The sequence below is a fragment of the Suricata suricatta genome, chromosome 5 (genome assembly GCF_006229205.1).
Source record: "Suricata suricatta isolate VVHF042 chromosome 5, meerkat_22Aug2017_6uvM2_HiC, whole genome shotgun sequence".
Lineage (NCBI taxonomy): Eukaryota > Metazoa > Chordata > Mammalia > Carnivora > Herpestidae > Suricata > Suricata suricatta.
In genome coordinates, this window is record NC_043704.1 from 68,442,674 (window position 1) to 68,458,820 (window position 16,147).

Sequence of the window (16,147 nt, forward strand, 5' to 3'; positions counted from 1 at the left end):
TGATAATATCTCATTCTACCTTCTCTGTCTTAGCTCCAGGACCACTTCCTCCATGAAGCCTCTCTTGGTCCTGCCAATGGAAACAACTGTTCCTTCCTGGACCCTCCATCTCAGTTTGCCTCTCTCACCTGGTGGTGTCCACATCACAAGCCTGGTTATCACAGCAGCGGGAGTCCCAGCCTCCCCCTCAACAGACTCTGCACTTCTAGGCGGGGGAGGGAAGCACTGGCTAGCCCAAGCATGCAGGGCACTCTCGAGACACTGCAGAAAGGAACTCTGCCAAACCGAATGGACCCACCACCCTCCTGGACAACTACTCTGACTTCTGACCTTGCCCGCTGTGGCTTCTCCTTTGCCCCTTCCCAGGCCTACTTCTGAAGCTTGAAATTACTGAGTCTAAGCTTGGATTATCCATACCTTTTTATGACTGGGCCCCCTTCTCTGGCCAGCAGTGACCAAGAATTGGCCAAAGATCCTTTTTGCCATTGCTCCTGGGAAGGATGGGACACCTGTTTGCATCCACTTGCCCTAGTGCATTACCCTGGGGAGCTGTTTAACCCTGGTGAGTCCAACCTTTCTTGTCTGGGAAGAAATGGGGCCAATGGGCTCTACCCCTGGCTTGATGGTGGTGGGACCTAAGACACTAGGGTGCGATGCATAGGGCACAGCCCAGCGGCCAGCTGGTCCTCCTCTCTTGCAGAGGCGGGGCCACATCTCCTGCTGCCCTGGAGTCTGCAAAGCTCTCCCTTCCTACAGGACATGTTCCTCTGGGAAAAGCTTCCCAGGCTGATATGGATAGAAGTTCCCTGGGAGAAGGCTCAAAGCCTAGAGGTGCAAATCAGCCCTCCAACGTGGCCAAGGGGCCTTGGGAGACAGCTCGGCCCCAGTTTCCCTGCCTCCATTGGTTCACCCTGGAGGCCAGCCAGTCAGTTACTCAGGCTGTGGGACAGTACCCCCACAGATGGACGGTCCCCCCCCGTAGACGGGCACTTACGAGATGGCCTCAATCATGTCCATGCCCATCTCCACGCAGCAGTGAGCGTGGTCAGCCCTCGCTTCAGGCAGCCCAGAGACACAGTAATAACAATCCCCCAGGATCTTAATACGTAAACAGTGATTCTCCTGGAAAGCAAATTAATTTAAAAATTAAAAATAGTAGGAAAGAGAAGTGGGAGGGAAAGGAACGGGAAGCAAACAGATTCACCCCATGCCTGGAATAACTTGCCTTTTAGGGCAGTGAGCACAGACCCAGTGCCTGCAGATGCATGGCCCCGGCCCCAGCCCCAGGACAGGCTTATCAGGACTGGGGGCGGGGGTGGGGTGGATGGAGGACAGGCTGAGCAGCCCTCCCAGAGGCATTCCAGCCTCCTCAGGCTCAGGAACTCACTTTTATGGTCACTGCTGAGACCCAAGAAAAATGCAGTCAGTCTGATGTGGGAGCAAATAGGGCAGGCTCAACAGAGCAAGGAAGGCCCCAAGCTGAGAGCCATCCCTAGTTCTACTCCCAGACGCCAGAGAATGACTCTGACTCTTGGCCTCAGGCTCTGTGAACAGTTTGCTGATTCTCCTTCTTTTACAAAAAGACTGAAGCAGAAGCGAGACTAAACCAAAGCTCACCTGACACCCAGCCTGAGACTTCGATCAAAAAGAAGGTTGCTAAGCCAGCAAGCACGTGAGTGCTAAGCTGGCTGCAGAGCTGAGCGCCCACCCACAGCTGCTCCTGCACGGAGGCGTTGGCCCAGCAGGGTCGCCCCAGAGGCCAAGACTGACCCACAACTAGGATTGGGATGGGATGTCATTCATCACCAATTCTCCAATCCTGGCCCCCAGAACTCACTCCATGAAGTGGGATGCTAGGACACACCAGTCCATGTGGCCTGGACTCTCATTTAAAGCCCATCCAAAACCTGAGGGCCCAGCACACACCCATTCACCCCACCCACGTCCAGTGACAGAGGTAGTGAGGTGTGACACCCGCCCTCTAATGCCCTTGGGGGCCCTGCTGCCACCTCTGATTGGTGCTGGCCTCTCATCAGTGCTCTGGTCTGGTGTCCTGTGAGGGCAAAGGGGAACACGTCCACATGTCAGTGGACACTGCAGTAAGCAGCCCGATGCCACAACAGCTGGGAAAGGATGGCAGTGTCACAGGGACCTAATGAATGAATGTACAATTTACCACGCTGTGCCCTGGGGTGCTACTTCCAATTGGTCCCAACAGTGCAGAATCCTCTTTCTGGAAGCCTCTGGGGGGTGACACACAGCTGCCTGTGGGCCAGTTGGGATTCAGACTCATTCCCTTATCACTGGCCAACCTCATCAAGGAAATGGCTCTATGGCACCTAATTTGCCTGACCAAACAGAAATCCCTCACAGGCCTGGGCAGTGTTACCTGCAGGCCTTGCCACACCCCCTTCCTCGGGTGTGTGCTCCCCAGGGACCAATGACAGTATAAAAGGTGTGAGGACACACAGCCACAGCCCACGAGGCTCCTCTGTGCCTCCCCAGTTCTCAGCAGGGCACACGCTGGCACAGTGCCTGTTCCTGGGGTTCAGGGGGTCCTTGGCCAGTGCACTGCCCCTCAGGCAGCCCAGATGGAGCCACCCCTCTGGCTCTGGCTCAGGCCTGGGTGCCAAGGACAGTAGGCAGAAAGACTCACCGCGGCCAGCTTGTCGAAGCGGGCGAAGAGCTCGTTGAGGGTCATGACCAGCTCCTGGGCTGTGCACTGGGATGCCAGGCTGGTGAAGCCCTCGATGTCAGCAAACAGGATGCTGGGGAGACACGCGGGGAGAGACCCCCATCAGAGGTGAAGGTCAGGGGGACACAGCCAGGGCCACCCTCTGCCTTAGGAGGGCTGCTGGCCAGCAGGAGTCTGGGGGCAGCCAGGGGGCCTCCAAATGGTTGCTGGGGAGGAGATCAAGAGCCCTGGCACTGGGGAGTCGAGGATGCTGGCCTCTCCATGATGGCTGGGAGGTGTGCTGGAGTCCTGCTTCCTGTGTCTAACAGTGCCCTCACCCCTACCCAGGAGGAAAGCAGGCAGAGGTGTATGAGGCCTGGAGTGTGCATCTGCCAGAGTTACCAAAGTCAGGGGCCTCCCCCACCCCAGTTCTGTCACCTCTTGGGCCTGCCCTGTTTGACTCCTGAATAACCCCCCCAGGGTACCTGGGACCTTTGATTCATCTGTGTGGAAAGTGTTTCAGGCCCAAAGGGCAGCCATACTAAGGTCTCATCTCTCAGCCCCACAGTAAGGTTTCGGACCCCAAGCCCTCCATCCCAAGGAAATCCTCTAGAAGGGACTAAAGCAGCCTAGGGAGGAGAGTGAGAGAGAGGAAGACACAGCCAGCAAGCCTCTCTGGAAGCCTCCAACTTATCCCTGCCAACAACTTCAGCCTCATCCCCAGGCACGCAGTCAAATGTACCAGCCAAGTCCCTGCATTGTGCATTGTGGATCTTCTATTCGTTTCTCTGGCTTGTGTTCTGGAGATGGAAAACGTCTTCCTTTTCTCTCACCACACACTGCCAGAGGTGAGGCCCCAGGGCTGGAATGTGTGAGGGTCCCTAGAATTGTTTTCTTTCCCCCAAATGGACACAAAAATGTAATAACTCTCAGGTCCTGAGATGCTCCCGGTGGCCTGGCTCGGGGCGGGAGCTTCCAAATTGTCTTCTCACCAAGTCCTCCAGGCAGCCCCGAAGCCAAGGCTCAGCAACGCCTCCTCGCAGATGAGGAGGCTGAGCCTCAGGGAAGGTGCAGCAGACAGCAGCAGGCCGGCTCCTTGGCCCAGGCTTGTGCTCTCCCCCCTACACCACGAGGCTCTGAGGCACCTGATAGTCCTTCTTTTGCAAATTAGGAGCGTAGACCTAAACAAATTTTGTCATTTTATTTGGAAAATGTGTGTTGGTAAATTAGGCCTGTCTTTCTATTCTGATGCTTGATCTCTGGGGCCTTACTGACTCTGGGGAGCCAGTCCCTCCCGGGCTAGCCTTTCTTGGAGACAGTCAAAACTCACGTTGGGGGTCAGAGCCCTGCTCTCCAACCAGGGCCACTATGCCCCTGCCCTAACCACCCCAGGGACAAGTCCCAGACCCAGCACAGTCCCTACACCCCAGAGCCTGCTGAAATTCAACTAGCCCATCCCAAACCTGCTTGCCCTGCCTCACCCGTTCCTTTCCGCAGAAGCCCCAGCAAAGGCTCTCGTCCACAGTGCCCCTCACCCTGCCTCCTGACCCTCCACAGCGCTTCCGCACGTGGCCCCCACGTTGTGTGCTGGGCTCCCTTCTCTTTGGGATGAGTAAAAACGATCTCGTCAGTGGCAGCTGTCTCATCTAGTTAGTTGCCTTTGCACACCTGGATAATAATAAAACCTACCTTCTGAAAGAGCTGGACACTCTTCTGAGCACTTCAAGTGCATTAACTAACTTCAACATCACAACCACCCTATGACGTTAGTATTCTCCTTTTACAGGTGAGAAAACTGAGGCACAGAGAGAATGAGTCACTTGCCCACTGCAACCTGGCCAGGAGGTGAACCAACAGATATTAAGCTGTTGGCCCCACAGCCATCCTAAAGCTTATTAATAAAAGCATAATTCAGCGGTCTGGCATGGTACGTGGGGCAGAGAGGGGCAGAGGGGCACGGCAGGTGGGCAAGTCCAGGACTCCATCAAGATGCGCACACTCAGCAGCTGCTTGCCAGCTCACACAAGGGAAGGCAGAAGCAGAGACAAGCCAAATGGGGGGAAAGAGGAAAGCTGAGGAGGAAGAGGAGGAGTGGAGAGGAGATGCACTGCCCCGTCGGGCCACAAGACTCAGAACGGCAGACAAGCTGCTCCTGAGCACACAGCTAGGCAGACGGGGCTCAGGAGATGCAAGAGATTTGGGGTCTCCATCAGGCTTTGATGCCTGAGGTCTGACAGGGCAGATGGGCTCAGCGTGGGGCATCCACAGGCTGGGTAAGAGGAGCAGGTGAGGGGAGGCCACACTGCTCCAGACGCTGATCTCGGCTCTCTAACTAAGTAGGTGCAGCCCCCTCCCCACCCACCTGCTACTTTCTCAGTCTCTCGGGCACCTGCCCCACTCCATCCAAGAACAGGGGCCCCAGCTCTCAGTCTATGTGAAAACACTGTCACACAGCTGTTCTGGAAATCCTTTAACTCTCAGGAAACCAAATCCAGTTGAGGTTGCGGTCAAGATCTGTTGCTCCAGAGTTAGGAAACACATTCAGTCAGTTCAAGTCAGTTTTTCAAATGCAAAGCCAGCAGATACCAGGCCCAGCAGCAGCGCCATGCTGAATCCAAAGCTACAGAGCAGATGCCTGGCCTTGGGGGCTGATGAGAACCCCACAGAAGGAAGAGAAATAAGTCCCCGAACCAGAACGAAAGCCAGCGAGCGGGATGACTACCAGGGTCAGGTACCCCACACCACCAGGCCAAAAAGAGGAGAGGAGGGAGAGAATGGGCTGCCCCTAGAGTGCAGACCAGGGGCTCAGAGGGTGAGGACAAGAATCCATCAAGAGGGGGCACACTCAGTAGCTGTGACCCCCACACCTGCTGAGCTCACCTAGCTACTCAGGAGGGACACGTCTCTCTGCCTGGCCATGGGCAGGCCTGCCATCACTTTCCTTCTCCACAGGGGACCTCGCTGGGCCTTAGAGCGCTGTCCTCCACAGCTGCTCACGTCCCACTGGACCCGTGGGCCTCAGAGTCGGTGTCTGTTAGAAACACCAGGAGCTTTCAAAGGAGTGGTCCCTGAGCCCCCGTCCCAGAGATTCTAGCTTAATTAGCCTGAGGTGGGGCTCTGCTATTGATGGATTCTTTTTCCATTTTGTTTTATTTTAAGCTTCCCTGGTGATTCTAATACGCAGCCACGGTTGAGAGCCACTGCACTAGTTTAAATGTCACCTCAAGGAGACCTTCATCACCCTGTGTGAATCTATAACCCCTCCCATGTCTGTCTCCCTTCCCTGCTGTACTTTTCTCCACTGTACATTTCACTATTTAATATATTATTGCGGGTGTTTTTGTTATTATTATGCTCCTGTGTCTCTCTGTCCTTGCTAGAATGCAAAGTCCTTGAGGGAGGGATTTTGGCCTCGTCCACTCACTGCTACACCTCAGCTACTAGCACAATGTCTGGCACACGGAGTGAATGTTCAATAAAACTCACAGCTGGATGTCCGGCTGACTGAGGATGGGTCACATCCCCCTTGCCCTCTGCCCGACCCCCACCCCCCCACACACACCCTGCACAATCCCCAGCTGCAGCAGCTGCCTCTATTAGTCTCCGCGTGGCTCAAAACAACAGAAACGTGTTCTCTCTCAGTTCTGGAGGCTGGAGGTTGGAAATCCAGCTGTCACCAGGGCCATCCTCCCTCTGAGACTCTGGGTAGGACCCTTCCTCGCCTCTTCCTACTTGCTGGCGGCACCTGCCCGCCCTCGACATTCTGGGACTCGGGAGCTCTGTCACTCCAGTCTCTGTCCTCACACAGTGTTGTCCCTGTGTATCTGTCTTTATATGGCAGTTTTCTCTTATTAAGACACTGCTTATATTGTATTAGGGGCCCACCCTATGCTAGCACCCTAACCTGATTTCATCTACAAAGACCTTCCATCCAAGTAAGGCCACATTCACAGGAACCAGGGGTTAGGACTTCAACATATCCTGGAGGGGGATACCATCCAACCCATAACAGTGCCTAATACAGATTTGCTGAATGGAAGAGAATATGCATAGTTTCAAAGCAAGCAAGAGGCAAGACCAGTAACTCCAGTAGCTCTTCCTTCGACCCCATCAGGCCTCTTGAGGTCCCAAGCAGGTTGTCTGAGACAGGAGCCTGTGGAGCGTAGGCAGGGCCTGGCACCAGCAGACACCCCAACTACGTCCACGGGATAAGTGGTGGAATGGGTGCAGAGGCCATGAGCAACTTCCCGGTCCATGCCAGGAGGCGACGGAAACAACGCCGACAACGTCAGTGTGTGAGGGGCCTGCAGGGGGCTGAGAAAATCAGAGCCTCTCGCCAGCCTGCGGGGACCTACTCTTCACGGCCCCTCCTGGGGCTTTCGAGAGCTGCTAAGGCGTCAGAGGGAGTAGGCTGCGGGCTGACGAGTGGGTGATGAGCCACCAGCTGGAGAGGAGCGGCTCAGAGCAGCTCCTCCTTTGTGCAGAGGTTTAGGATGGGGTCTCTGAGGTCCCAACTCTGAACATTTATGGAAATTCTGCCACCTCCACATTCCCCCCACCTCCTATCAAAGGCAAAGTCACCCTCCTCTGCTGCCTCGGGGGAGGATTCTACTCAGCGGCTGTCACTCTGGAAGCTCCTGTTTTTGAGGTCGGCCCAACCACAGACTATTCTACTGGCCGAGGTTTCCTGAAGTGCTCCTTGGCGAGCCTAAAGGCCATTTTACAGCCACGCAGGACCAGACTGCGTCCTTGCTCATTGATCAGCTCCCACTTGAGCGCTCAGCTCGGCAACCCCATCAGGCCCTTGTGGTGCGTGTGCGGAAGCAGGGTCGGCCTGCCTGGCGGTGCGCTCCTCCCTAATTGCCTGCCATCCGTCACCCGTGGTTTGCTGCCTCCTACCCCAGAGGCAAGAGCAGGCAGCCACTTCAGCCCAATTACCGCAACAGGCCCTTCAGCGTTCTGTCGCAGCCCAGCTCAGCTCTTCCACACATATTTTGGGGTCAGCACATTTCCTCACTGCCGCTCCCTCTTGCACCAACAGGCACCGTGACCTGATGAAGATGTTGGAGTCTGACCCTGCTCCTGAATAGAAGCCACACCCGGCAGCCTGTGGGATGCCCGAACACTGAGTTCTCCTAGTGGTCTGGGTGGGAGGCTGTGCCAAGGACCTGCTGCTCTGATCTGCAGTCCTCTCCCCTGCATGCAAAGGGGGCTCAAGAGATGCTAGAGGCAAACCATCTATTGAGTCAGGCTCAGGACAAGTCATAGGGTAGGGGCAGGAAGGGAGTATGGCCAGGTCTCTGCCCAACTCCCAGGATGCTGGATCTAGCGGGGGCTAAAGGTCTCAGAGAAGCAGGGCAGGAAGTGCCCTGGGGGTCCCAGCAGCGTAGTCTGTGAAGACCCAGCCACAGGCCAGGGGTCTACCCCCTGCAGCATGCCTCCCGTTTGCTCCAAGCCATGCAACCTGGAGAGGCTCTCAGGTCCATGCCCCTTGTCAGATGGAGAAGGAGCAAGCACTAGGTGAGCAGCACGGTCAGTGTGATGTGGTCGTATCAACATCTAGCTGAGAATGGATGCCAGGTGACTGGGCATCTTTCAAAAGGCGGAGCAAAAACAGGGACAGGCTGGGAGAGGCAAAGGGGGAAGGCCAATGAGAGAATGCTGAACACAGGATATCTGCACAGACTCTACCGAGAGAGCAATCCATCCAGGGACAGCCATGCCCTCTCCACTCTCACAGAAATGGACACCTTCCTTCAGAAACTGGAAGGGTCCCATGAGTGGCCCTACTGTCAGGATCGGGTCCAGAGGGTCTGTGGTCAATCTATGCCCTGGAATCCATGTTGCCAGCCTCAGGGCCCCCTGCAGACCCCATTCCATCCGCTGATCCCTTGATCTTGTTTCTGCCCACCAAATCCTACACCCACCATGCAGACAATGGCCTCTATGCTCACAAAGCCTTGCGAGAGCTGGGGAAATGGGTGTCGAAGGAGAAGCCCATGAAGGGGAGGGGATGTACCAAGACCGAGCAGTGGTCAGTGACCTCTCAGGATGAGAATATGGTGTTTTTTATTGTCTTCTGATATTGTTGATTCCTAATTTGCCTACAAAGAACATACATCCTTTATATAATAAAAGAAGTTGAAAACAAATTATATTCTAGGATTGGATTCTAACCCTTCTGTTTTCATGATATCTTCTCTGGTATCTTTCTTACTGATTTCTTACAAGAACCAGAATTTCAGAGACATAGCCTGACACATTCGAGAGGTTAGTGCCTCTTCACCCTAACTTCTCTCCCTTCTTACCTAAGGCCCCCAATTTTGAGTCCAAGGAGCTAAAATAATAAGTCCTTGCTGGCCACTGGCTCCATTGCCCAGTGATCCCCATTCTGTGTCCAAGGACAAACGTAGAGCTCTTGTGAAGATCCAACTCCACGCAAGAAAGTGAAGAGACTAGAGCCTTTATACACTGCTGGTGGAAAGGTCAGAGGGTGAACCGCTATGGGAAACAGTATGGGCTTCCTTAAAAAATAAAAATGGGGAGGATCTGGGTGGCTTTGTTGGTTAAGCGTCTAGCTCTTGATTTGGGCTCAGATCATGATCTCACAGCTGTGAAATCGAGCCCCTTGTCAGACTCTAAGCTGGGTGTGGAGCCTGCTTAAGATAGTGTCTCTCTCTCTCTCTCTCTCTCTCTCTCAAAAAAAAAATTAAAAATAGGATTGCATGCCATATGGTATAGCAATTTCACTTCTAGATATACACCTGAAAGAACTAAAAGCAGGAACTAAGAACGTATTTGCACACCATAGCAGCATTGTTCACAACCGCCAAAAAGTTGAAGCAAACCAAGTGCCCGTCAGTGAATGAATGGATAAACGAAATGTGGCACATACATGCAATGGGAGATCATTTAGCCTTAAAAAGGACAGAAAGCTGGGGGTGCCTGGGTGGCTCAGTCAGTTAAGCGTCCAACCTCAGCTCAGGTCATGACGTCGTGGTTCATGAATTAAGGCCCCACATCAGGTTCTGTGCTAACAACTCAGAGCCTGGATCCTGCTTCAGATTCTGTGTCTCCCTCTCTCTCTGCCCCTCCCTTGCTTGCATTCGGTTTCTCTCTCAAAAACAAAATAAACATTAAAAAAAAAAAGAACGGGAAATCTGACACATTACAACATGCCTGAACCTTGACTACATCATGCTGAGCGACATAAGCCTGTCACAAAAGAACAGATACTGTATGATCCCACTTAAATAAGGCTCCTAGAGAAGCCAAATTCTCAGGCAGAAAGTAGAATGGTGTCTGTCAGGGGCCAGGTGAGGAGGGTGTGGGGAGCTGTTGGTTAACAGGTACAGAGTTCCAGTTTTGTGAGATGCAAACAAGTTCTGGAGATGGATGGCGGCGGTGGTTTGCACAACAGTGTGAATGGTGAAACTGGAAATTTTATACTATGTATATTTTACCACAAGTAAAATAATTAATTAGTTAGTTAATTAAAAAGAAGAGCCCCAACCCCAGTGGCCTCCCCCACGGGGCCCCGCTGCGTTCTCACGGCACTGGGCTCAGCCCGACCCCACTGGCGAGGCCTGAGGGGCAAGCGTGGTACCTTTTTTATCTACTCCTAGTCACGCCTGGCAAAGAGTGGCAGCACAACAATGTGGAATGAATGAGATAATAACATAAAGGCCCCTTCTGTCTATAACTGGTACGGCATAGAGCTCAGAATACTTTTCTTAATATCAGGTTGGAGACAGGAATGCTAGGTGTTTACAGAACCATCCCTCGTGTGGTTGGCTGCTGGGAATATGGCTGGAGGTAAACATTTTCCCTCTCTGCCCACAGGGTGCACAATCCACCCACAGGTATCTGAGCATCACGGACGCTGTTGCGAGGCCATTATAATTCAGAGCCATGCTGCAGCTGAGCCAGACACCAGAGCGACCTGGGGAACACCGCCAAGTCCTTGAAGGAGACGGGAGAGGAGAGGATAACCCTAAAAGGGGGAAGTTCAGGAGAGGCTAAGGAGAGAAGGGAAAGGAGGGGAAGGGAGAAGAGGGCAGCCTCCCCCAGACCCCGCCACATCCCCACTGTGCAGGGGTGGGCATTTCCTCATTTTCACCCCTGGGCTAGCAGTTCTTCTGGCCAGGCCTGTGAGAATGAGGCTGTGATTCAAGCCAATGACCTAAGACTCCCCACACTCCATCCGGAGCCCCTCCCAAGGTCCAAACAGACGGGGCCAGGTGAGGAACGTGTCACCTCAGCTGAGGACCAGCGTCCTGGTGAGGAGCTGGCACAGACGACAGTCTGGAATGCTCTCTGGGCCTCCCACCATCTGCAACCTTTAAAATCTAAGGGCTCCAGCGTAAGGACAGGTCATTTAGGCGTGGGGCCGTCCCCATTCAATGCGACCCTTATGGAAGTGGAGAATCCTTCAGGTGTTCCCTGACCCCTGACACATTTCGGGTATTGGGTACCTGACCTTGACTCGTGCCTAGCTGCCTGCTTCACCTCCACAAACAAATAGTCTACAGCTACCACCTGGGTGGTGAGCCTGGTGAGGGCCACCCCCGCAAGGAGTGGGTCCTAGGTCCGCATCTTACAGGCTCTGTTCCTTTGTGGCTTTTATAACAGAATAATTGAGCAGTAAGTTTTATAATATCTATGCCCTTCCAGAATGCAAAGCCCTACCCCCATTCCTCAGGTGATGCACTCCTAGTTTACTAATTAATCATCGTGTAGTACATGTCTTCCTGGACAGAAAGTGAGCTTGCCAAAATCAGAGAAGGATCCCTCTTAATTCCCACTGCAATCCCAGCCCCACAGTTAAGTGTCTGGGAGAGCGACTAGGGGTCCTCACCTATGGAAGCAGAGGAAAACATCCACTGAATAATGAGTGAGGGGACACCACTATTCCCCTGTTACAGATGAGGAAACTGAGGCTCAGGTTAGGTGACTTACCCAAGTTCCCATAGCTATTAAGTGGCAGAGTGGGGTATGACCCAGGATGCTCAACACGGACCCTCATCTTGCTTCACAATGGTGACCTCTTGGCAAGGGTAATCCAGTGGCACCTGGGCTCTAACAGCATCTGTACACTCACTGTGACCCGCGGGGACATGCCTTCCTTTGCTGGAGTGTCTAGGGCTGGCCCCTTCTCTCCAACCTCCCTGTCCCTCCTCCAAGGCAGAGCACTGGGAGCTCCCAGCCCAGAGCTGCCTCTGCTGGCATGTGCTGGAGGCCTTTGTCCCTGGACGGCACAGCCCCCCTCTGCCAGCTGCAGGAGAGGCAGACACCTAGGGGGAGAGGATGGTGAGGAGGGCTCTCAAGCCACAGGTCTGACACCCCAGCAGTGGACCCAGCCCCAACTGAACTGTCCAGCCAGAGGGGTTAATACATCTTCCTCCATCACCACCACGTCAGACAGGAGAGGCTGGGGGCTCCAGGGAGGGGGTCTGCAAGGGCTCCTTGGCCTCTGGCCCACCTCAGTGCATACCCAGCACCGAAGTACCCGACAGCCTCCTGGCAGTCACAGGAGCAGCTGTTCTGTTGAGGACCGGGAAGCGGTGAGGCCACGGAGAGCAGTGGGGGCCTGTTGGTCACCCCTTCCTGCCCAGGCCAAATTCTCCCTGCGCATTAGTCTCTTCCCCTTCGGTAGCTCCAGGTCCAGCCTGTCACACCGCAGGGTTGATTTATTTCTCTTGTGGCCTTGCTCTCGGAGGGGCTAGAGAGTAGCATGTCATCACCCTCTCTAAATATTACAACTCCACAGAGAATTGACAAACGTGACTCATCACCCTTCCACTCTCCAGCTAGAGAATCCCCAGGCCTTTCTTTGTTGATAGGAGTGTGATAATAATCATAATAATAGCAGTAACAACAATAATAGCTGTTCCCAATTACTGAACACATGTCCTGTGCCAGACACGGCACTAAGCGCTTTCCTCACACGGTTTCATCTGCTTCTCACAGCCTTAAGTATTCCTCCTGCCTTATCCTGTAGACGAGGAGACTGACGTTCAGAGTATCAGTGCCTATATCTTGCCCTCGTCAAATGGCCAAGGAACAGCAGAGCTTGGTGACACGCAGGGCTGCCTAACCCCAGGCCCAGTCACTGCACCATGAGCCCAGCCCCAGAGTGTCCTTCTACACTATCATGTCACCCTCCACCTACTGCTCAACCCCCAACCCGACTCAAAGGTTCAACCCAAAAGAGAGACTAAGCGTGCGATGTGTTTCCATCAAGCACTGCAGCCAGGGCTGCTAACGGAACACAGAACGGGGCTCCAGGAGATACTTGCATATGATTGCTGGTGGCTGGCCTCAGATGGGAACCAGCCACAGCTAGCCTGGCAATTTCAGAGTCAGAATTATGTCTGTCCCTATAAAAAGGGCAGCAGCGTGATTTTTCTCTCCTTTTATCTCTTCCCCAATTGCTGTCATTGATCCTCCGCACGTCCTAAAACAGAAATACCCCCGTTGCGGCTGGAGGTCGGATTCTTGCCACATGGACACTGACACTTCGGTCACTTTGTGAGCAGAGTACTATTTTTTTTATGGGTTTTTTTTTTTTTTTTTTTTTTTGAGAAAGAAAGAGAGACAGTATGTGTGCACACCTATGAGTGGGGGAGGGCCAGAGAGAGGAGGACAGAGGATCTGAAGCAGGCTCTGCGCGGACAGCCACAAGCCTGATACAGGGCTTGAACTCACAGTCTGTGAGATCATGACCTGAACCAAAACTGGTCACTCAACCGACTGAGCCACATAGGTGCCCCTAGAGTACTATTCTTTTACCCACCCAAAGTCAAGCCTCTTTGGGAGTAGAAGGGTGAGGGGGACGTCAGCCCAGGGGTAGGCCACTCCTGTGGTGGTGGAAAAGGCATGAGTCAGCCCCTCTCACAAAACCCCCATGCTGGAGGGATAGGGGCCCAAGGCAACTGAGAGGGAGAGACGAGTGGGCAAGGTGCTGGGCAGAGCCGCCGGCTAAGTCAGCCAGGCTAGGCTGAGAATCTGTGCCTTCAATGCCAAACTGTTTCTGAGCAGTAAATTTTCCTCATTCCCTTTGTGTTCTACCTTATATTTGAGTGGAATCTGCCGAAAGTGCTGCTGCACTGAGAACAGTCAAGGAAAGCACCTTTTGTCCAGGCTGTGTTTGGAAGGACGCCAGGGCCAGGAAGGTGGTGAAGACAGGACCAAGAGAGAAAATCCCAGAAACGGGGAGCTCAGGGCTTCTTTTGTGCTGGAGCACTAGGCAGATTACTCCTTTCCACCCAAACTTTAGGCTTCTGGGATTTGTTCTAATAGGGAAGGCTATTTCTTTAAGTGTCATAGAGTCCCCCAGATTTCAGGGGTTTCTATCACATGGAAAAGGTTTCTGGTGGGTCCTCAGTTTCCGTCCTTCACTTTCTCTCTCTCTCTTCTCTCTCTCTCTCTCTCTCTCTCTCACACACACACACACACACACACGCACGCGCGCGCGCACATATGCTAGAAGGCAAACCTCCTTCCTCTCTCTCTTTTGAGTCTCCCCATGACTTGGGGTCTCCCTGACCCCTTCCCACAAATCCTCATACACACTCCTTTCTCCTAGGCATATAAAAAGTCCCTAGTCAGGCTAGGTAAGAACTCTGATACCAAAAAGCTTTCTGGAGGCAGTTGTTCTAATTAACCAGCTCTGTGATCTTAAATTAATCTCTGTGCCTCAGTTTCCTATGAAATGGAGATAATAATAGCACCAACCTCTTATATTTATTGTAAGGACTCCGTGAATATAGGGAAGCATTCAGAACAGTGTGTGAGTTAAAGAAGGCACTACACAAGTATAACTACTGTTGTTACCAATTGTTCCACCTTGTGGGGTCAGAGACGGGCATGAGAAGTGGGAGACCAGCATGTCAGCACGATCGACCAAGTGTTGGGCCCCACTTCTCTCTCTGAGCTCTGGGACATCTCCTGGGCAGACACGGGGATTCGGCCAAGGGCAGCCTTCTTCCTGCCGCTGGCTACGCTCTCCCTGCCTGACCGTGGAGCATAGGTGGGCTTCAGGGGGTTGCAGTACCCCCAAAATGAGGACAAAAGTGTTGTTCGGGTACCTCTTTCTCCCAAAGGCTTAGAGTCTGTTGTTGGGAGATGGATAAAGGACACACAGGCAGGAACAATGGTCTTGGGCTCCAGGGCACATTTGGGAACTGGGTAATTCTGCCTGAACTTCTGACAATTTCTACATGAAAACAGTGCCCTCCCTGCCCCTGTGGCCTCACCTTGAATGAATGTATATTTGTGTGTGTGTGTACGCACGCTCGTGTGCATACATAATTCATACTGTTCCATTTAATTCCTTTATGAACACTCAGTCCAAGCCTCAAAAGTTTCCCTCTACACCAGCCTGAGAAGATTTGTGGGGCCCAGGAAAACCTGCCCACGGAGAAAGTACTCTCTTGAAGGCAAACACAGCAGCTCTTTGCTGGGTATAAGGGAGGATTACTGGACTCTCTAAGAAGCCATGCTGGAGGAAGGCCACTGTATCGCTTCATGTCCCCATGGAACTCATAAGCAGATTTTGCACTCTATTAGTCTACATCTGTTTGCACGTTTCTGCTGTCATCAGCTTCTGTCCAGAGAAGTGGCAAACGTGCAGTAAAAGGGGCACGGGCTTTGGGGCAGGCCAACCTAGATGTACCCCAGATTTACCTCTCCTGGCGAGTGACCCTGGGTGAGGGTCTTAGCCATCCTGAGCTAAGTCTTTAATGAAGGATGCTGATAAGGGTCCCCCACCTCGCTGCATCGTCAGGATAATTAGCAATAGATGGGTTATGCCTGGTTCAGTGCCTGGCACACACTGGCATAGAAGGCATGGAAGCTGCTAGATGGCGATGAAGGTTGAGATGATGATAGTGACATGTGGGTCCTAAGTCTGCTTTCTGTCTCCCTTGTTAGGCGAGGAATTTCCCTCACAGCTGGTGTTACTGCTCTCTCCTTTCTCCTCCTACCTTCTATATCTTCTCCCTGCAGCTTCACCTCCAATCCCCCGATAATAACTCACTTCACCAACCTCGAGGGTGTGGTGCGGCTGGGGCACCCCAGACCACCCTGTTGGGCTGTGCTCCCTTGAAGAGGAGGGAGTGAGGATGTTGTCTCCCTGGGGGTTCCGTCCTCCCACCCGCCCGCACCTCCCAGGCTCATTCCTACCTCACGTTGTCATGTTTCTGGATGTAAATCTTATGGAACATCATATCCTCTTGCTTGGCGTTGATGTCTGCTTTCATCTCCATGGCAACATGTCGGGGCAGGACAGACAGCAGGAGCCGCTCCTGGGGAGGGAAGCATGTGCTTTCATCACAGCTCCTTCCACCTGCCTGGGCCCCCACCTGCAAGGCCCTAGGAAACCTCTCAGGTCACGGGGGATCCACAGAGCTAACACCTGTGTGGGGGTGGGGCTGGAGTCACATCCCCAGGCTACATGAACCCTATCTGCAT

General features: G+C 53.4%; 1 protein-coding gene across 1 annotated transcript in view; it reads right to left on the minus strand.

Moving 5' to 3' along the window:
• ADCY5 (adenylate cyclase 5) overlaps positions 1–16,147 on the minus strand; it is a 144,727-nt gene that overhangs the window by 39,923 nt on the left and 88,657 nt on the right. The window contains exons 3-5 of the mRNA XM_029939453.1: positions 15,860–15,981; positions 2,657–2,768; positions 995–1,122 (exon numbers count right to left, since the gene is read on the minus strand). Coding sequence (XP_029795313.1) covers positions 995–1,122; positions 2,657–2,768; positions 15,860–15,981 — 362 coding nt within the window. The remainder of the gene's footprint in view (positions 1–994; positions 1,123–2,656; positions 2,769–15,859; positions 15,982–16,147) is intronic.